Genomic DNA, 15,332 nt, shown 5'->3' with positions numbered 1-15,332 from the left:
TTCAGTATGTTCAGAGAACATGGCTTTGTCATAAGGAGAAATTTGTGAAATTTTGGACGAACCAGGTTCTTCACTTTGGTAACACCACCAACTGCAGAGTTGAGAGCCAACATTCAGCAGTGAAAACTTGGTTTGAATCATCCACGGGTTAGTTGTATTATTTTATTAGTTGTTCTCGTTGTTACGTAATTGTAATTATAAAAAAAATTAAAATGTATTTACTAATTAGAATCATTGGCAGGTGCTTTGGATACCGTATGGGCCTGAGTCCATTATCATATCGGTAATCGCATCATACAAATTCGTAATGACTTGGAGGCATCAAGGTCTAAAATTGGTCAGATGTACAGACAGTTTCCACTGTCACGTATTAATGGCAAAGTGTCTCAACATTGCTTGAAAGTTCTGGATAACGAGACGAAAAGGATGCGGGATTTGAGTTACCAGGTCCATGAACGGTGTGGATGTGCTATGCGTGTGACCCATGGTCTTCCATGTGCTTGCCAGATACATGATTCGATAGTTGCACAGAAAGGATTGTATAGCAGCCAAATTCATTCTTTCTGGAAGACACTGGTTATTGGTGATGGTGTTAACATTCCTGAAGTGGTTAATGATTCGACCGAGGAGGCTGCACATTTTCGGTCCCTAATTGATGAAGTCATGGAAAGTGACCCGGCCGTACGTCGAAATGTAACACGAATCATTGAAGAGGAGCTACATCCAGATCATTCACACCTTGAAGAACCACATATCAACCTTAACACTCGTGGTCGACCGAAGAAAAATGACACCAGGCGTGATCGTAGCTATTTCGAGCATGTGAACCGTCAACACACTCAACGTAGTGGTGACCCAGAACCAGGTAATATTAAAATTCTATATGTAATATTAAAATATGTAAACTTAATACTTGTAGCTTTACTAATAATTTATCTTTTAATTTTGTGTTGTAGATCCAAGTGACATTAGTCAATGCAGGTATTTGAACTTGCTTCCAGCCCCAATGTTGCCGTACATTTCGTCTTGGAAGGATGTCATTGGTGATGGGAACTGTGGCTTTCGTTGTGTCGCCGACTTCTTCTTTGGCGATCAAAATCAGTGGTTTGACGCTCGGGAAACAATAGCGAATGAGATCGCTGGTCATCGTGATTTGTACGAACGGATTTACGGGCTTGGGCGACTTTGGATGAACGTAGAGCGTATTCGATGGGATGGTGGGGCTGTTGGGGAGCGGCATAGGATGGTTACAATTCAATATTTATTTCCCATTGCTACGTGGTTCAACGCAAGGGTGATTTGTCTCGGGGTAGGCCTAGTACCAACTTGCTACTACCCATGCATCACAATCTTACCGCTGAGGGCACGCAACGGGGTTCGGTCACCGACTCGAGAGTTTGTGATTGCTACAGTTGGTGGATCACATTTCATCCGTCTTGACCTTGTACCTGATTCACCACTCCCGCCGATCGCCGGTTGGTGGACGGAACACCACGAGGATAGTGTCAATGGATGGGATCAAGCATATCAATTGAGAAGGGACATGTGGGATGCATTAGTTAGGTAGTTTGTAATGTACATTCACTAACTTTGAACATTTGTAAGAAAATTAGAATTATGAAATTAATTTTAAATGTATTTGCTTTTAATCTAACATGATATGCAACAAAACATCAAATATAAAAATAAATAAGTGTCCAGTTTATACATTACATTTAAAAACAAAAAATAAAAATAAATTCATAACATAATTAAAACCACTAACACAACTTCTAATCAAAATAATCTAAAGTCCCATTTTTTACTTCCAATCAAATACAAGCTGCTCAGTCATTGTTCGAGTCTCACTCGACATTTCAGGATACTCAGCCAGTGCTCTTTGGTGAATCTCCATGGACCGACCCATCCACTGCAAATCAAACAATAACATATTATAAACACAAAAATTCATAGAAGTCATTGTTAATATAATAATAAGCATAAATACTTACATAATCAGTGTTAGTCCGCTTAGGCAGGTTGCTTGTAACTCCTGCACCTGGAGATACCCGCGGGTGAGAAAACCTGTACAGCCACTGCATGTAACCAGGCGCAACCGAAGGAGCTGCAGCACTAAGCCTGGTGAGGGCACCTAAAACTACACTCTGAGATACCCCAGGGACAAACCTCTTCCACATCACATCTGTCATCTCGGTCGGGAAGTCTACCCGATACATCTTCAAGTTAGTCGGCCTCTTGGCCTTCTCTGGCCTGATGATCTAGCGGGGGATGCCTTGCACAAAACCAAACTGGCGCACCACTCTATCAGGCATGTACGGCTCAATGATGTTACGGTACTGGATGCAGCCAATGAATAAAGTGGGGGCACTCATAATGCAGGATCAGCTCCGTACGGTAGCCAGTTCACCTCACGGTCAGTAAGCGCATCAATTCTAGTACGAAAAGCTAACAGGCGCTCCAGGTTCTTGCTAGGACATCCCGCTCCAACATCCCAAGCAGACGCACGAGGCATTTGAAGGTCCCGGGTCAAGGTACCCTACTGTGGCCGAAAGCACGGAAAGTACTCGTAAATCCACGCTTGCAGAAGCGTGAGACAACCAGCAATCGAGTCAGCACCTTTCCGTGATGCCGTGCCCAGTTGCCGATACAAGTAGGCCAGTGCAGCTGTTCCCCAAGCATACTCGTTAATAGGGACATCCATGTAACATAGCTCGTGGAGGAAGGAAGGATGCGTACGGTTACCACTCTTGTCTACAAACAGTGTACCTCCAATCACTAACCACAAGTATCCATCAAGCTGATCACTAAACTCCCGGTCAACTGCCAATGTCGATTCAAAAATCTTATCAGTCAACACCCCACTACCCTGCCAAATGGTCTTTGTGCCGCAAATCTGAAACAGATCATCTGGAGTCATATCCATGGTGATCGAGAACGCGTCCCGTAACACGTCCGTGCTAGGAGTAGTGGTCACCATATTGCCTGCGACCCGGTAACCCAATGTTGTACACGTCGTGCAACAAGATCGTAATCTCCCCAAATGGCATGTGAAAGGTGTTTGTATCTGGATGCCACCTCTCAACAAAAGCAGAAATCAACGGCCAATCAAGTCTTTTAAACATCAAGCCGGGCAAGTGAGACAACCAACTAGCATCAATCGCTGCGAGGTCCTCCACAGATTGACGACCTCGCCAAGTGAACAAGTCAGAACATAACTTTGTCCTACTCAAACAGCGCAAAACACTACGCTCCTACTCCATCCAGATATACCGTGCCACGTGACCGCCAAAACTAGGGATAACTGACCCATCCTCAGGCCCACCTGGCATCGGTTCCTGCACTAACCATGCCTCTGCAGAGCTGGAAGTAGGCTGACTCGATCCACTACCAACAAATCTCCCAAACTGACCCCTATATACCATATGGAAATCCCGAGGGTCCTGTTATTCATCCCGGTCACTAGCATGACTAGCCGAACATTCGTCTTCCTCGTCAGATATGGGTGCTCCACTTGCAGAGTACAAGGGTCGACTACTACCAAACTGTTGGTCTCCCGACCAACCATTAGTAGACCCATATTGCTGTTGCTCGGGATGAAGCGGTGCTGAACAAGATGTCTGTCTCCTAACAGACGCATTCAGACGTCGTGATATTGCATGTCGAGCACCAGAACCCTCGATCTACATAAAAAAAGAAAATAATCCGATTTTAGTAATAATAATAATAATAATAATAATAATAATAATAATAATAATAATAATAATAATAATAATAATAATAACAATACTAACAATAACCATGGAAGGCCAAGAATAACAACAACAACAAATAAACTTAACAACAACAACAATAACCATAATAACAATAACAACAACAACAACAACAACAACAACAAATACAAATTATTAACAACAACAATAACCATAATAACAATAATAATAACACTAATATCAACAATAATACTAATCATAATTAAAAATATTAATAATAGTACTACCAATAACAATAATAATAATATTATTATAACAACAACAACAAAAAATAAATTAAACAACAACAATAACCATAAAAACCCTAATATCAAATTAGTTTAATAACAATACTAATCATATTTTTAAAAATAATAACACTACAAAATATGCTAACCATAATAATAACAATAATAATAATAATAATAATAATAATAATAATAATAATAATAACCATAACACTTCAAAATAACAAAAAAAATAACAAAATCCAAAAAAAAAATTAAAATTAACAATTAAAAATAACAAAACCATATTATTAACGGGCAAAAAAAACAAAAAAAAAAAAAAAAATTGGCACATCCGCCAAGAAAATCCGGATGTTCCATGGAGGATCCGCCTGGAATTTCCGGATCCTCCATGGAACATCCGGATTTTCTGGGCGGATGTTACTTCCGCCGGCGGATCCTCCATGGAACATCCGGATTTTCTGGGCGGATGTTACTTCCGCCGGCGGATCCTCCATGGAACTTCCGATTTTTTGGCGAATCCTGGACCGAATAAAAAAAAAAAAATTACCTCGCCGCCTCCGCCGCTGCCTCCACCGCCGCCGAAGCTCCTCCCTCCGAATTTCAGCCTAATCCGCCTCGAATCACCCATTTTTTTGTGTTTTTGATGATTGTTGGTTTTTTTAAAAAAATGAAGAAAAAAATTTGAATTTTTTTTTTAAAATTTTTAGAGAGTTAGAGAGTAAGAGAGTTAGAGAGAGAAGTAAGAAAGTGAGAAATGTTGGTCGGGAAGTGGAAAAAAATCGTATTTATATGTTCGGGGTAAAATTGGAATTTCAAGACAAAAAGGGAGCGTTACCCGGTAAAATGGGAGCGACGAATAACAACACCCATAAATTTTCAAACATATGTATTGAAAACTGGAAAAGAATAAATGAGAAAAATAAAAAGTAACCAATTGGAGAGAGTATCAAATTATTTAAAATGAAAAAAACTAGTTTTGATGCCAATTAAGATACTAAACCATTCAAAGTAATTTCAGTTTTAGTAGACTTATAAGAGCCACATACACAATGCAAGTCAATTAAATGTATTAATTTAACTAAAAGTTAATTTTAGTAGACTTTTAGAACCTCATACAAAAGTCATATATATTTATTTACTCATTTGTTTAATTTGTCTATGTGGTACTCTTTTCCTTATATATTGAATCGGATATAGTAGATTGATACTCATCACATTTCTTCCATTCATTCTTTCTCTCTATTAATTTAGGGTTCTTTTTTCCTCTAATTTTCAGGTTTTTTTTTTTAATTAATTAATTTTTTTATTTAATTTTTTTTTTATGAGAAGTTCTAATTTTCAGTTTTTCCAAAACAAAAACATGAAAACTAGAAAAATTAGTTCTCAATTTTTAATTGTGAGTATTCAAAAACTATCATGATTAGCTTAAGCAAACTAAATTAAGCTCTTCTTTTCTTTTCTTTTTTTTTTTAAGGAGAAGGGCTCTACCAAGCCAGAACCTCTCATAGGTCCTCACGGCCCGGATTAATAGGCTGAACAATTTGGAAGAGTGGGGGAAAGGTAAGGGAATCCCACTCCCCCAAATTATCACTAGTGGAGGGGATTGAAAACTTGAAAGATACTCTCCTTTTCACTAGACCAAGCTTGACTTGGTTAATTTAAGCTCATTATACAAGCCACATTCTTTCACACCAAAAAAAAAAAAATACAAGCTACATTTTTTTTAAAAAAAAAAAACAAGCTACATTATAGGACTTCTAAAAATCTAGAAAACCAAACTGAAAACTAGGGTTCGTTTGGCATCACTGTGGTTTTCTGTTTTTTGTTTTTTTAAATCATATGATATATATCATGTAATGAATGAAAAATTAGTCAAATTTATTAAAATTATGATAATTTTGAAAACTGACAACCAAAAAGTGAAAACACCTTTTTCTTGTTTCCTATTTTTGGTTTTTAGTTTTTAAAAAAAAAAGAAACTGAAAACAAAAAACAATGCCAAACAAGCCCTAACTGTAAAATCAAACAAACCCTTAATTTTATTTTTTATAATTTGGTACCCATGGATGGACTTGGGCCAAAATTAGCCCTTAACCTCATAACTTCAAAACAAATTTCCATGGCAAATTATAAGATGCACCATGGTGCATATAGTTCTATGTGAACCACCAATTAAAATATTATCTCTATTCTCTTTCCTCCTTTACTTTCCTAATTTCTGATTTTTCTCTCCTCTATTTTCTCTCTCCTCTATTTTTCTCTCTATTTTATTTTTCTTTCTCTTGAATTCGTTCATCATCCTTTTAATTTAATTCTTTCATATTGTTAATCACCATAGAATGAATTTCTTCATTACAATAGATTAAATTCAAATTTTGTTTTCGTCAACCTTCGATTTGAAGCTTCGTTAATGGAGTTTTACAATGAAGTAGTGAAGCTAAAATGGTGTCGTCGTCAAATAGAAGGTGGTTAAGACGATGGTGAGACTATTTTTCATGAGATTTCATTATCTAAATCACCATGGCTTGGTTTGAGTTTCGAAATATGTAGCTTTTATATTCTTCTGATTTTTGTTAGTGATAATTGTACATTTTGTTATGAACAGTTCTGAATTTGATTATATTTTAGTATTTTGAACATTTTAAGTTAAAAATGTGAACGTATGATACGTTTTCTGTAAACACATAACATGTATTTTTGGAATTTCGAACATCTTTATTATAATTCTGAACATGTAATAAATTACTTATGAACTTATTTTTGTTTTAAATCTATGTATTTTTAATTTTATTAAAATATTTGTCATTCTCTACTTTATAATTTATAAATCTGAACATTTGGCATTCTGAGCAGTGTTTTCAAGTGTAGAAGTTTTTGAAGGGTGTTCAGTGGTTTGTGGTTCAGAAGTTTTTGTAGGGGGTTCAGAGGTTTATCTAGGGGGTTCATAAGTTTAGGTTTTTGTAGGGTGTTAAGTGGTTTATGATTGAGGTTTAAAGGTTTTTGTAAGGGTTCTGAAGTTTTTAAAGGGTGTTCAGTGGTTTGTGGTTGGTGTTCAGAAGTTTTGTAGGGGTTCAGATATTTTTGTACGGTGTTCAGTGGTTTGTGGTTGGGGTTCAGAAGTTTTTGGGGGTTCAGAGGTTTTTGAAAGGTGTTCAGTGGTTTGTGATTGTAGTTCAGAAGTTTTTGTAGGGGGTTCAGAGGTTTTTGAAAGGTGTTCAGTGGTTTATAATTGGAGTTCAAAGGTTTGTAAGGGTTCAGATCAGAAGTTTTTGAAGGGTGTTCAGTGGTTTGTGGTTGGTGTTCAGAAGTTTTGTAGGGAGTTCAAAGATTTTGTAGGGAGTTCAGAGATTTTTGTAGGGTGTTCAGTGGTTTGTGGTTGGGGTTCATAAATTTTTGGGGGTTTAGAGGTTTTTGAAGGGTGTTCAATGGTTTGTGATTGGGGTTCAGAAGTTTTTATAGGGGGTTCAGAGGTTTTTGAAGGGTGTTCAATGTTTTATGGTTGGGGTTCAAAAGTTTTTTTAGGGGGTTCAGAGGTTTTTGTAGGGTGTTCAGTGGTTTGTGGTTGTGGTTCAGAAGTTTTTGAGGGGGTTGAGAGGTTTTTGTAGGGTGTTCAAAAGTTTTTGAAAGGTGTTCAGTGGTTTGTGGTTGGGGTTCAGAAGTTTGTAGGGGGTTCAGAGGTTTTCGTAGGGTGTTCAGTGGTTTGTAATTGGGGTTCAGAAGTTTTTAACAATTGGTTTTTTCTTAGATACATCAACGAATTTCTTCTTTTTTTTGGTGTTCTGATGTTGAACATTTGACTAATTGTTCAATTTAAACAAATTGCGAACTTAAATAATAAATTACTTAACATCTTTATCCTTTTCGGTAGGAGCAGATAATTTTGATTTTCAACCAAAAAAAAAAATTAAAAAAATTTATTTTAGTCAAAAAGATAATTATATAGTAGAATATAGTTTCAATTTTACAATTTGTTGAATTATATTAGCAAATTTATTTAACATAAATGTAGGAAAATAAAAAAAGTTAAGTATTGTTTATTTTTTTTAAGGTGTTTTCGTGTGTTTTTTGTCTTTTGTCATGGTACATTACAGTTTGTAGAGAGGGAAAAATGGTGAGAGGAGAGAGAAAATACAAAAGAATTCATTGAGGAAGGTTTTTAATTTATGAGATGGGAGAGAAAATTTTTAAAATGAAACAAAAATAGATATGACATTTTTTTTAACTTAAATAAATTTGACAGTTGGAGAAAGAGGAACTATTATTATATATATATAAAAAAAAAAAAAAACCTGGGCTTTTTTCGTTTGGGCTTCTTGTGTTGGGTGTGGATTGGGCCAGGTGCACTTGGTGCACATAATACCAATTGAATTTCCATTTATTCTAGGCCCACTCCTTTAAACAATTTAAAATGTACAAATAAAAATTTTAAAAATTGCAATTGGTCTACTAGTCATTTTGTTTCTCTCTCCTCTAATTTTCCCTCTACCTTTGAACACTCGATGTATCTAGCTAGTCGCCGGCTTTCTACCGGATCAACGCCGTCAACAGCGGTGGCTGCGACGGCGCTGCGGTCAACATGGCTGAGATTTTATTCTTCTTCGTTTCGTGAGGAGCGTGACACTTTTGGGCCTATCAATGTCCCCTCTGATAAGTTAGTTCTTCTTTCTCTCTCTTCCCTTTTCAATCATTTTGATATTAAATTGGTTAATTTTGTTTTGTTCTTGTTTTTTATTTGATTGTTTGATGATTTTGTTGTTTTCGATTTTTTGTGATTTAATATTTGTTGCTAAGTTGTGGAAATGTTATGAAATTGGGGTGTCATTATTTTTTTATGGGGTGTTAGATACTTAGATCTTGTTTTAAAATAGTGAGATGAACTGGGTTTTGTGTATGTTTGTAAGATTGAATTGTTTTGGTGTTGATTGATTATTGAATTAAGTTGTATTTAAATGGGTTTTACAAGATTTAAGCAAGTTGGGTGAGAGGAAGAGTGGTGATTTTCGAAAGTTGTGATCAGTTTACCTTATCTGATTACATTTTGTGTTATGGAGTGTGTGAATTATTGCAATGGTGCTGCAATTGCGGAGCGGTTCGATGTAACAAGGTCGGCGAATTTATGGTAGTGTAATTGTTCTATGTACTAGATAGTAGCAGTTTGTAGGTGACATTGGATAATGGGTATGATGTTATGATTGTAGATAAACCTCTTATATTTGAAAGGGCTATGTGCAAGAGCATCAGAGTTGGGAAATGAGAGTTGTGAAACAGATTGGGTATTGTTAGATGTTTGCGTATTTTAAATGAGAAGTAACGAACCCGAGTAATTGAGAGTTTTTTTTTTATGTTAGGGGAAATACAGGTTATAAGTCTAGACTAGAATTAGAGCAGCTTATAAGATACTTATGCATGAACTTCCCGTTGCTTGAATTGCTTTCTGAAAATTGGTCAATCATCTTGGGGTCTTACAACATTTTGGTTGTTGCGATTGAATTTTCCAGATTGTGGGGTGCTCAAACTCAGAGATCACTACAGAACTTTGAAATTGGTGGGGACCGTGAACGTATGCCTGAGCCTATTGTTCGAGCATTTGGAATTTTAAAGAAATGTGCCGCCAAGGTATATCATATACTTATGTTTTTTTTCCACGAAATGTCATAGAACATCTGGTACTTCGCGCCCTTGCAATGATCTCCATTGCTTCCACAATTTCCATATTCTTCAAAGAAATGTTGTGTTTTTTCATTTGCATCATGGTGGTAACTCAAAAAATTAGGTCTTAGCATGTATTGATCATAACCGGCAAGCTAGTTAGCATTCTAGACTTAGCTTAATTATTCCTAATGATGTATTGCTGCAGGTGAATATGCAATATGGCCTTGATCCAACAATAGGAAATGCAATAATGCAAGCTGCCCAGGAAGTGGCTGAGGGAAAATTAAACGATCATTTCCCTCTTGTAGTGTGGCAAACTGGCAGTGGCACACAAAGCAACATGAATGCCAATGAGGTTAGTGCTCTTAGGCTACTTCGAGATGTTTAATGGAATTGTGAAACTTTCATCTTTTCCTCTTTGGGATGTATGTGTTACTTATATTTTTTGTGTTGATAATTTATGCTTATGTGCAGGTTATTGCGAATAGGGCAGCTGAAATCCTTGGACATACACGTGGGGGGAAATTTGTGCATCCTAATGACCATGTAAATAGGTCACAGTCCTCTAATGACACTTTCCCCACTGTAAGTGCTTTTCATTGTCTTAGTTATTTTTTAATTGGTGTGACCTTATATCTGCATCTCAATGTAAATCTATTGAAGGTTGTGAAGGTTCTTCTAAATGGTTAGATTCCACTTCAAGATTGTGTGGCTAAACTCCACTTCAAGATTGTGTCGGTTCTGACTTTGATGGATGATGCATTAGTTTCTGCATCCAAATTTTTAGTTTCTTGTGCCACTGGTGTTGACTTGTCACTTTCTGTTCAGGTGATGCACATTGCAGCAGCTATGGAAATAAATTCGCGATTTGTGCCAAACTTGAAGAACTTACATTCTTCACTTCATGCTAAAGTGAGTGACACTGAAGTCCGTTTTTAAAATTTTGTGCAGAGCTACTTGAGAAATGCATGATAAATCCATTATCCTCTCCCCCCTTTTACATGACAATTTGCATCAGCACCCAATGACAACTTGCAGTAAAACTTACATGTTTCCTATATTTCTTATTTGGTAAATCATTGCACTTCGAAGAGCTGTTGGTAAAGCCTTGTTGATCTTTTGGTTTTGAGAAAATGGAAAAATTAGAGCTGCACTGGTTTTTGATAATAATAGCAGAATTCTTGGAAGGCTGAATCATACTTTTTTACAGATGTAATGTGTTATGAGTTATACATATTTTTTTTAATAATATAATCAAATGGCTATATTGATGTAACAATGATGCTTGAAGGAGACGTATGTCAAAAATAACATTCTTAGACTATGTAAAGTAGAATGATTCTTGTAATAAGAAAGGCACTGAGCAAGTGCTAATGAAATAAATGCAAATAACAGCTAACAGGAGTAATAGCCTAACATCCATAGAATTTCCCTGAGTAGTTCGTTCTGCATGGTTATTACTCAGTCTGTGCTACGTGTACATTATTTTCTTCTTTATTGTGGTTTAGTTACTGATTTGTTTTTCATGCTTTTATAGTCTGTTGAATTTAAAGATATAATTAAGATTGGGCGTACTCATACTCAAGATGCAACACCTTTGACTCTTGGCCAAGAGTTCAGTGGCTATTCTACACAAGTGAGTAATTTGCTTTTTATATCCTTTTTCACTTGAGTTTTTTCCTCCTCTACCTCCCCCCATCCCCCTCTTGTTTTTCAGCATATTCCCCCCCCCCCCTTATTAATGATTAGTATTACTTGGTCCTATGTCTAATATGGCGATCATATGAATGATTTGCGAGTAAAATTGTCATTACATTTGGGATTTAGATTGTTGACTTCAGTTTAACTTGATTTAATCCTTTTCCTATTTATAATTATGCTTGGTGATTTCAGAAAGAAATAATAAATGTCCCCTTTATACTAAGGCTTCCTACCTAGATATGGGCTGTCCTTTATAGCTTCTTAATTGATGCCTGCTACACTTGAATGTTGATTCAACTAAAACATATGGAGCTACCCAATATGCGGATGTACATGTAAATTAAATGCATGTGAGATATAATAAATGGAATGATTGTAACATTTGTCTTTAGTAGATATTCTGGCCCATTTATATCTTATCTGCAGGTCTCTTAACTTTTTTCTGGTGTTTTCAGGTCAAGTATGGAATTGATAGAGTTCTACGCACTCTGCCTCATATGTATCAGGTAGAAACACTCAGCTTCTTTGCCCCTTTTTTCAACTTATTCTGTTACTTTGTCACAATTTACAATTTTACTCTTTTGGCAGCTTGCACAAGGAGGCACTGCTGTAGGGACTGGATTAAACACAAAGAAAGGGTATGTGATCCTCATATTGTCACAATGTGTTTAATTACTAGGAGTAATCACATAGGAGTATCAAATAGTTCTTAGCTGCCTTGTGTTTTATGAACCTAGTGCTTTCACTTGCCTAATGTCCAACCTCAGAGAATGTCTGAAGTTCAGAAAAACAGCCTACTAGAGTTTACTGTATATCATACAGATTGTCTTGGGTGCTTGTGGTAGTATGCATTTGATGATGGCTTTTTTTTTTTTTTGGTGAAAAAATGTGTTGGGTAACTTGGGTTTATATCCATCAGTATTAAGTTGTTGGACCATCTACGTCCTGTTATTTTATTTTATTTATTTAATTTTTTTTTTATCTTTGGTTTTTTGGGTGGAGGGTGCTTAAAGATTGGATTCTCAGGGAAGTATAATTACTTAGCCTGAGTTAGTTTGTAGATAATTGAGACAGTTTCTTTGTGTTAATATAACCCACAGATATAATAATGATGTGTGTAGCTAGATATACAGAGTGTGGGAAGAATAAGTGAAATATGATTGTTCAAATGCCATATAGGTTTATGTGGTAATACACTTTTCACTCCATCTATGCAATATAATACCACCTTTGTTTCATATTTTTTGCAACTTAAGAGGGTGCATGGACTCCTAGGCAAAATTTGTATCTGAGTGTAAGATTGAGAGAGAAAAATAAGGATGCATGTGATGAGGAGAGAGACAAAGAGAAATGACAACCTAAAAAGGAAAGAAAACAATTGTTGCAAATAATGTGTAGCATCTTTTTGGCAAAATTTGCAAATAATATGAAACGGATGTAGTATTTTGATCTTCCTTAAATATCTTTCAGGTTTGATGTTAAGATTGCTGAAGCTGTTGCGGAAGAGACTAACTTACCTTTTGTAACTGCTGAAAACAAATTTGAAGCATTGGTTAGTGTCTGATGCCCCATTTCATTTGTTTGTTTAGTTTATTTTGTATTCAGTATATTCACTGTGAGATTTTTTGTTTACTTGTATCCTCTGATTTGATGATTTGTTAGGCTGCACATGATGCTTTTGTTGAAACAAGTGGTGCTCTCAACACTGTTGCTGCTTCTCTAATGAAGATCGCTAATGATATACGATTTCTAGGAAGGTATGATTTCTTAAACAATACTGACCTGCTATTTCATTTTTGTGATTTTTATGGTTTCTAATTGTTTGCTATTTATGCAGTGGTCCACGATGTGGTCTTGGTGAATTAATTCTTCCAGAAAATGAACCAGGAAGCAGTATTATGCCTGTAAAGTCCTTGTCTATCATTGATCTTTCTTTATGTCATATTCCCCCCTCCCCTGCAGTTCTCATGTATTTAGTTCTAAGCAATTTTATTTTATCCACTACAGGGGAAGGTTAATCCTACTCAGTGTGAGGCTATAACTATGGTCTGTGCTCAGGTAAAGATAACATAGTTCACTGTGTTTCATAGAAGCTGTTTGAAGGACAGGAATACCATGCTTTTCTTACTTCATTTGCAAATATTTTCACCTGTATTTGCTATCAATTTGATTGTCATATCATATTCATGAGTAGAACTGCCTTGATTTACGAGGGAAATTTACTTTTTGTTGGTCACAACGTTGTCATTTATCTTCTATATGCTTACTCACAGGTAATGGGAAACCACGTAGCAGTAACTGTTGGAGGCTCAAATGGTCACTTTGAGCTAAATGTTTTCAAGCCCCTCATTGCAAACGCTCTTCTACATGTAAGTTTTATCACTCCATTATGATCATTTAAAAAAAAAAAAAAAAAAAAAAAAAAAAAAAAAAAAAAAAAGCAGAGCATTTGAAGTAATTTGCAAAGCTTTCATTAAGCTCAGGTCCGTGCAGTTAAAATCCTGCAATAACCGTCTGTCGCTAGGTGTGCAATCATCTGCTCTGTTAAGATTATAGTATGTATTCCTTATTGTTTTTGTTTTTGCTTCCAGTCAGTGAGATTGCTGGCGGATGCATCTGCTTCTTTTGAGAAGAACTGTGTTAGGGGAATTCAAGCCAACACGGAGAGGATTTCTAAGTTGCTAAATGAGGCAAGTGTACAATAGTAATGTTGAACTAATTTCTTCAATGACGTATCTAATATCTTTGGACGGCAAACTTAACTGATATTTCCGATTTTTCTTGATGTGTTGCCATTTGTTCTTGCAGTCACTTATGCTTGTGACAGCTTTGAACCCTGTAAGTTATTGCTGGCCCCTTTACTCTTGATGCTTTCATATACTCTGCTTCCTGTACTGACTATCTATGTTCACATCTCAGAAAATTGGTTATGACAATGCTGCTGCAGTTGCCAAGAAAGCACACAAAGAGGGAACGACATTAAAGGTAGTAATCGTTCTCCTTGACTAACAATTTTCCACGGATCAACTTCTTATATTGCACCTTTTTTGTCACCATTCAACAATAAACAGCTGTACCTTAAAATTATAAACATCTAAAAGCAAAAGATAGATTGTATTTCCGTTAATCTTTCCTGAAGATTGTTAATTGACTTGAAAATTTTGAAGAAGAGGTGCAGAAATCCAGTTTACATTTATATTCTTTGGTCAATGAGCATTCTCATCTTCTTAGATGAAGATGTATTTTGCAATTTTTTGCGTTTGAAATAAAACTGGGTTGAATGCATTCATAACAAAACAATCTGCCTTGCAGGATGCTGCATTGAAGCTTGGAGTTCTTACAGAGGAAGAGTTCCACCAGCATGTCGTGCCTGAGAAAATGATTGGTCCCTCTGACTAGTGCTGAAGAATTTTATTAGCTTGAAGCATACTGTTGACTGAAGCTGAGTATTTTTACCCAATTTTGTCCGTTGATCCCAATTATAAGTTGGATTAGAGAATAATAATCCTACAACAATGTAACGCAAGCAAACATATCGAGGCTTTCTTATTGAGTGGTCTGGGGTTTTGCTGGTTCGTTAGAGCAGGCACAATGTTGGATAGTTATTTAACAAGGAGAAAGCCCCCTTGTAATTAATAATGAAATTGCAAATCCATCATTTATCTTCCAATATCATTTGGATTCTGATCTAGTTTCTTTTTAATGGTCGTGGCCTCATTGGCATCAAACGGATTGCATTTCTTTGATCGGGCAGTATAATGCTCCATAATCTGCACTATTCTCGGGGATCATCTATTGAAATTCAATAGACAGATGATTTGCAATTGCAAATTAAGAGAAAGCCCCCTTATAACTATGTTTTCTTATATAAATGCAGTAAAATACAAAAAATTGTACAAATTAGTGAATAGGGAGTATGTGAATAGTGTTAAAATTCAAAACGTGTAAACTAATTTTGAACGAAGGAAGTATATAATAG

At 36.0% G+C, this 15,332-nt stretch overlaps 2 protein-coding genes across 2 annotated transcripts; both read left to right on the top strand.

The window, feature by feature from the left end:
* The first annotated feature begins 342 nt into the window (after positions 1-342).
* On the top strand, positions 343-1,635 carry LOC110727658. Its single transcript, XM_021907237.1, has 2 exons — positions 343-865; positions 957-1,635. The coding sequence occupies exons 1-2, from the start codon at positions 343-345 to the stop codon at positions 1,565-1,567; spliced, it is 1,134 nt and encodes a 377-aa protein (XP_021762929.1). The 3' UTR covers positions 1,568-1,635.
* Positions 1,636-8,428: 6,793 nt separating this feature from the next.
* LOC110727946 (fumarate hydratase 1, mitochondrial) lies at positions 8,429-15,044 on the top strand. Its single transcript, XM_021907539.1, has 17 exons — positions 8,429-8,651; positions 9,499-9,616; positions 9,858-10,007; positions 10,127-10,237; positions 10,481-10,564; positions 11,190-11,288; positions 11,809-11,859; positions 11,942-11,991; positions 12,824-12,905; positions 13,016-13,110; positions 13,191-13,257; positions 13,361-13,411; positions 13,627-13,722; positions 13,945-14,043; positions 14,162-14,191; positions 14,273-14,338; positions 14,666-15,044. The coding sequence occupies exons 1-17, from the start codon at positions 8,500-8,502 to the stop codon at positions 14,750-14,752; spliced, it is 1,488 nt and encodes a 495-aa protein (XP_021763231.1). The 5' UTR covers positions 8,429-8,499; the 3' UTR covers positions 14,753-15,044.
* The last annotated feature ends 288 nt before the right edge of the window (positions 15,045-15,332 follow it).

The sequence above is a fragment of the Chenopodium quinoa genome, unplaced genomic scaffold (genome assembly GCF_001683475.1).
Source record: "Chenopodium quinoa cultivar QQ74 unplaced genomic scaffold, ASM168347v1, whole genome shotgun sequence".
Classification (NCBI taxonomy): domain Eukaryota; kingdom Viridiplantae; phylum Streptophyta; class Magnoliopsida; order Caryophyllales; family Amaranthaceae; genus Chenopodium; species Chenopodium quinoa.
The sequence above is the reverse complement of the archived record's forward strand: the minus strand, read 5'-3'. Positions and strand labels throughout refer to the sequence as shown.

Bases quoted from the DNA above. Each gene is read 5' to 3' on its own strand.
- LOC110727658 (XM_021907237.1), top strand. From the start codon at position 343: ATGTACAGACAGTTTCCACTGTCACGTATTAATGGCAAAGTGTCTCAA. The intron at 866-956 runs GTAATATTAAAA...TTTGTGTTGTAG, and splicing joins TAGTGGTGACCCAGAACCAG to ATCCAAGTGACATTAGTCAA.
- LOC110727946 (XM_021907539.1), top strand. From the start codon at position 8,500: ATGTATCTAGCTAGTCGCCGGCTTTCTACCGGATCAACGCCGTCAACA. The intron at 10,565-11,189 runs GTGAGTGACACT...ATGCTTTTATAG, and splicing joins ATTCTTCACTTCATGCTAAA to TCTGTTGAATTTAAAGATAT. The intron at 13,258-13,360 runs GTAAAGTCCTTG...TATCCACTACAG, and splicing joins CAGGAAGCAGTATTATGCCT to GGGAAGGTTAATCCTACTCA.